The 1,369-nt window shown below is 46.3% G+C and overlaps 1 protein-coding gene across 1 annotated transcript; it reads left to right on the top strand.

The window, feature by feature from the left end:
* Positions 1-79: 79 nt before the first annotated feature.
* On the top strand, positions 80-1,343 carry LOC105555970 (the record flags this gene model as incomplete). The annotated part of the gene is made up of 1 exon (XM_012003024.1): positions 80-1,343. A coding segment is annotated over exon 1 (1,264 nt), but the record flags the coding sequence as incomplete, so codon positions are not given.
* Positions 1,344-1,369: the final 26 nt, after the last annotated feature.

The raw sequence follows: 1,369 nt of genomic DNA, 5'->3' as shown, positions 1-1,369 counted from the left end.
GAGGTGCATTAAGCACCAAGCAGAACAGTTTGCTGACACATATCCAATCGGTTCTCCATGCGTTGCGCGCGATCTATACATGGACGATATGCTCACGGGAGCTGATACGTACGAGGATGCGCTGGCAATACGCGATCAAACTATAGAATTGTTAAAGGAAGGATCGTTTGAATTGAGTAAATGGGGCTCGAATTGTCCCGAGCTACTAAAGGGTATGAGCGAGCAGGGCGACAGGCTTATATCCATTAATCGAGATCTTAATTTCCGCGTCTTAGGCATTCTGTGGGATCAGGTTAACGATACGTTCCACTTTTCTTATAAAGCCGTTGCTGTTTCAAAGCCTGTTACGAAAAGGTTGATCTTATCAGAGGTGTCACAATTGTTTGACCCTTTAGGGCTGCTAGGGCCAGTCATCGTAGTGGCAAAAATTATATTACAAGATCTTTGGCAATCCGGTATAGAATGGGACGAATCGGTGCCGCAGGATACGCACACAAGGTGGCTGCAACTTAAGCTACAATTAGCAAATCTCGAGCGATTACAAATTCCGCGTTGGGTCAGAGCTCATACAGACCGCCAACGAATGGAAGTACACGGTTTCTGCGACGCCAGCCAGCGGGCTTATGGCGCATGCATTTACATTCGCACTAAAACCGGAAAAGATAGCTACGAATCCGTTTTACTTTGTACCAAATCTCGAGTCGCGCCGCTCAAGGCCTTGTCGTTACCGCGTCTCGAATTATCAGCCGCATTGCTTCTTGCTCAGTTAATTCACAAAATGAAGGCATCAATCGACTTGAGGGAAATAAAAACATGTCTGTGGTCGGACTCAACCATAGCATTAAGTTGGATCGCGTCCCCATCTCGCAAGTGGTTGCCATTCGTCGCAAACCGCGTGGGGGAAATACAAAGATTAACGGAAAGGGATCATTGGCGTCACGTTCGATCTTCCGAAAATCCAGCGGATATCATATCCCGGGGTCTATTGCCCGACGAGCTAATATGTTCAGAAATTTGGTGGCATGGTCCCGCCTTCTTACAATTGCCTGAAGAACAGTGGCCTAGTGACGAGGTCGTGTCACTTCCCGACGAAAGTCCTGAGCAGAGGAAAATATGTGCCGTTGCTGTATGTTCGGATGACAGTATAGTTAGCAATCTACTTGACAGGTTTTCCAATCTAAATAAAATATGTCGCATCCTTTCATATTGTCTCCGACTTTCTAAACGACAGAGATTTCGACCGTCGACAGTCGCGGTGTCACCTAAGGAAATGATCCATTCATTGGATGTAGCATGCAAGGTCGTTCAAAGGCAGGCATTCGCAAGCGAGTATGATTCGCTCAGTAAAAACCGTGATATTGATAAAAAT

Source organism: Vollenhovia emeryi, unplaced genomic scaffold (assembly GCF_000949405.1).
Source record: "Vollenhovia emeryi isolate VEMERY1.0 unplaced genomic scaffold, V.emery_V1.0 DF949228.1, whole genome shotgun sequence".
Taxonomy (NCBI): Eukaryota; Metazoa; Arthropoda; class Insecta; order Hymenoptera; family Formicidae; genus Vollenhovia; species Vollenhovia emeryi.
Note: the sequence above shows the minus strand (reverse complement) of the source record. Positions and strands in the feature narration are given on the sequence as shown.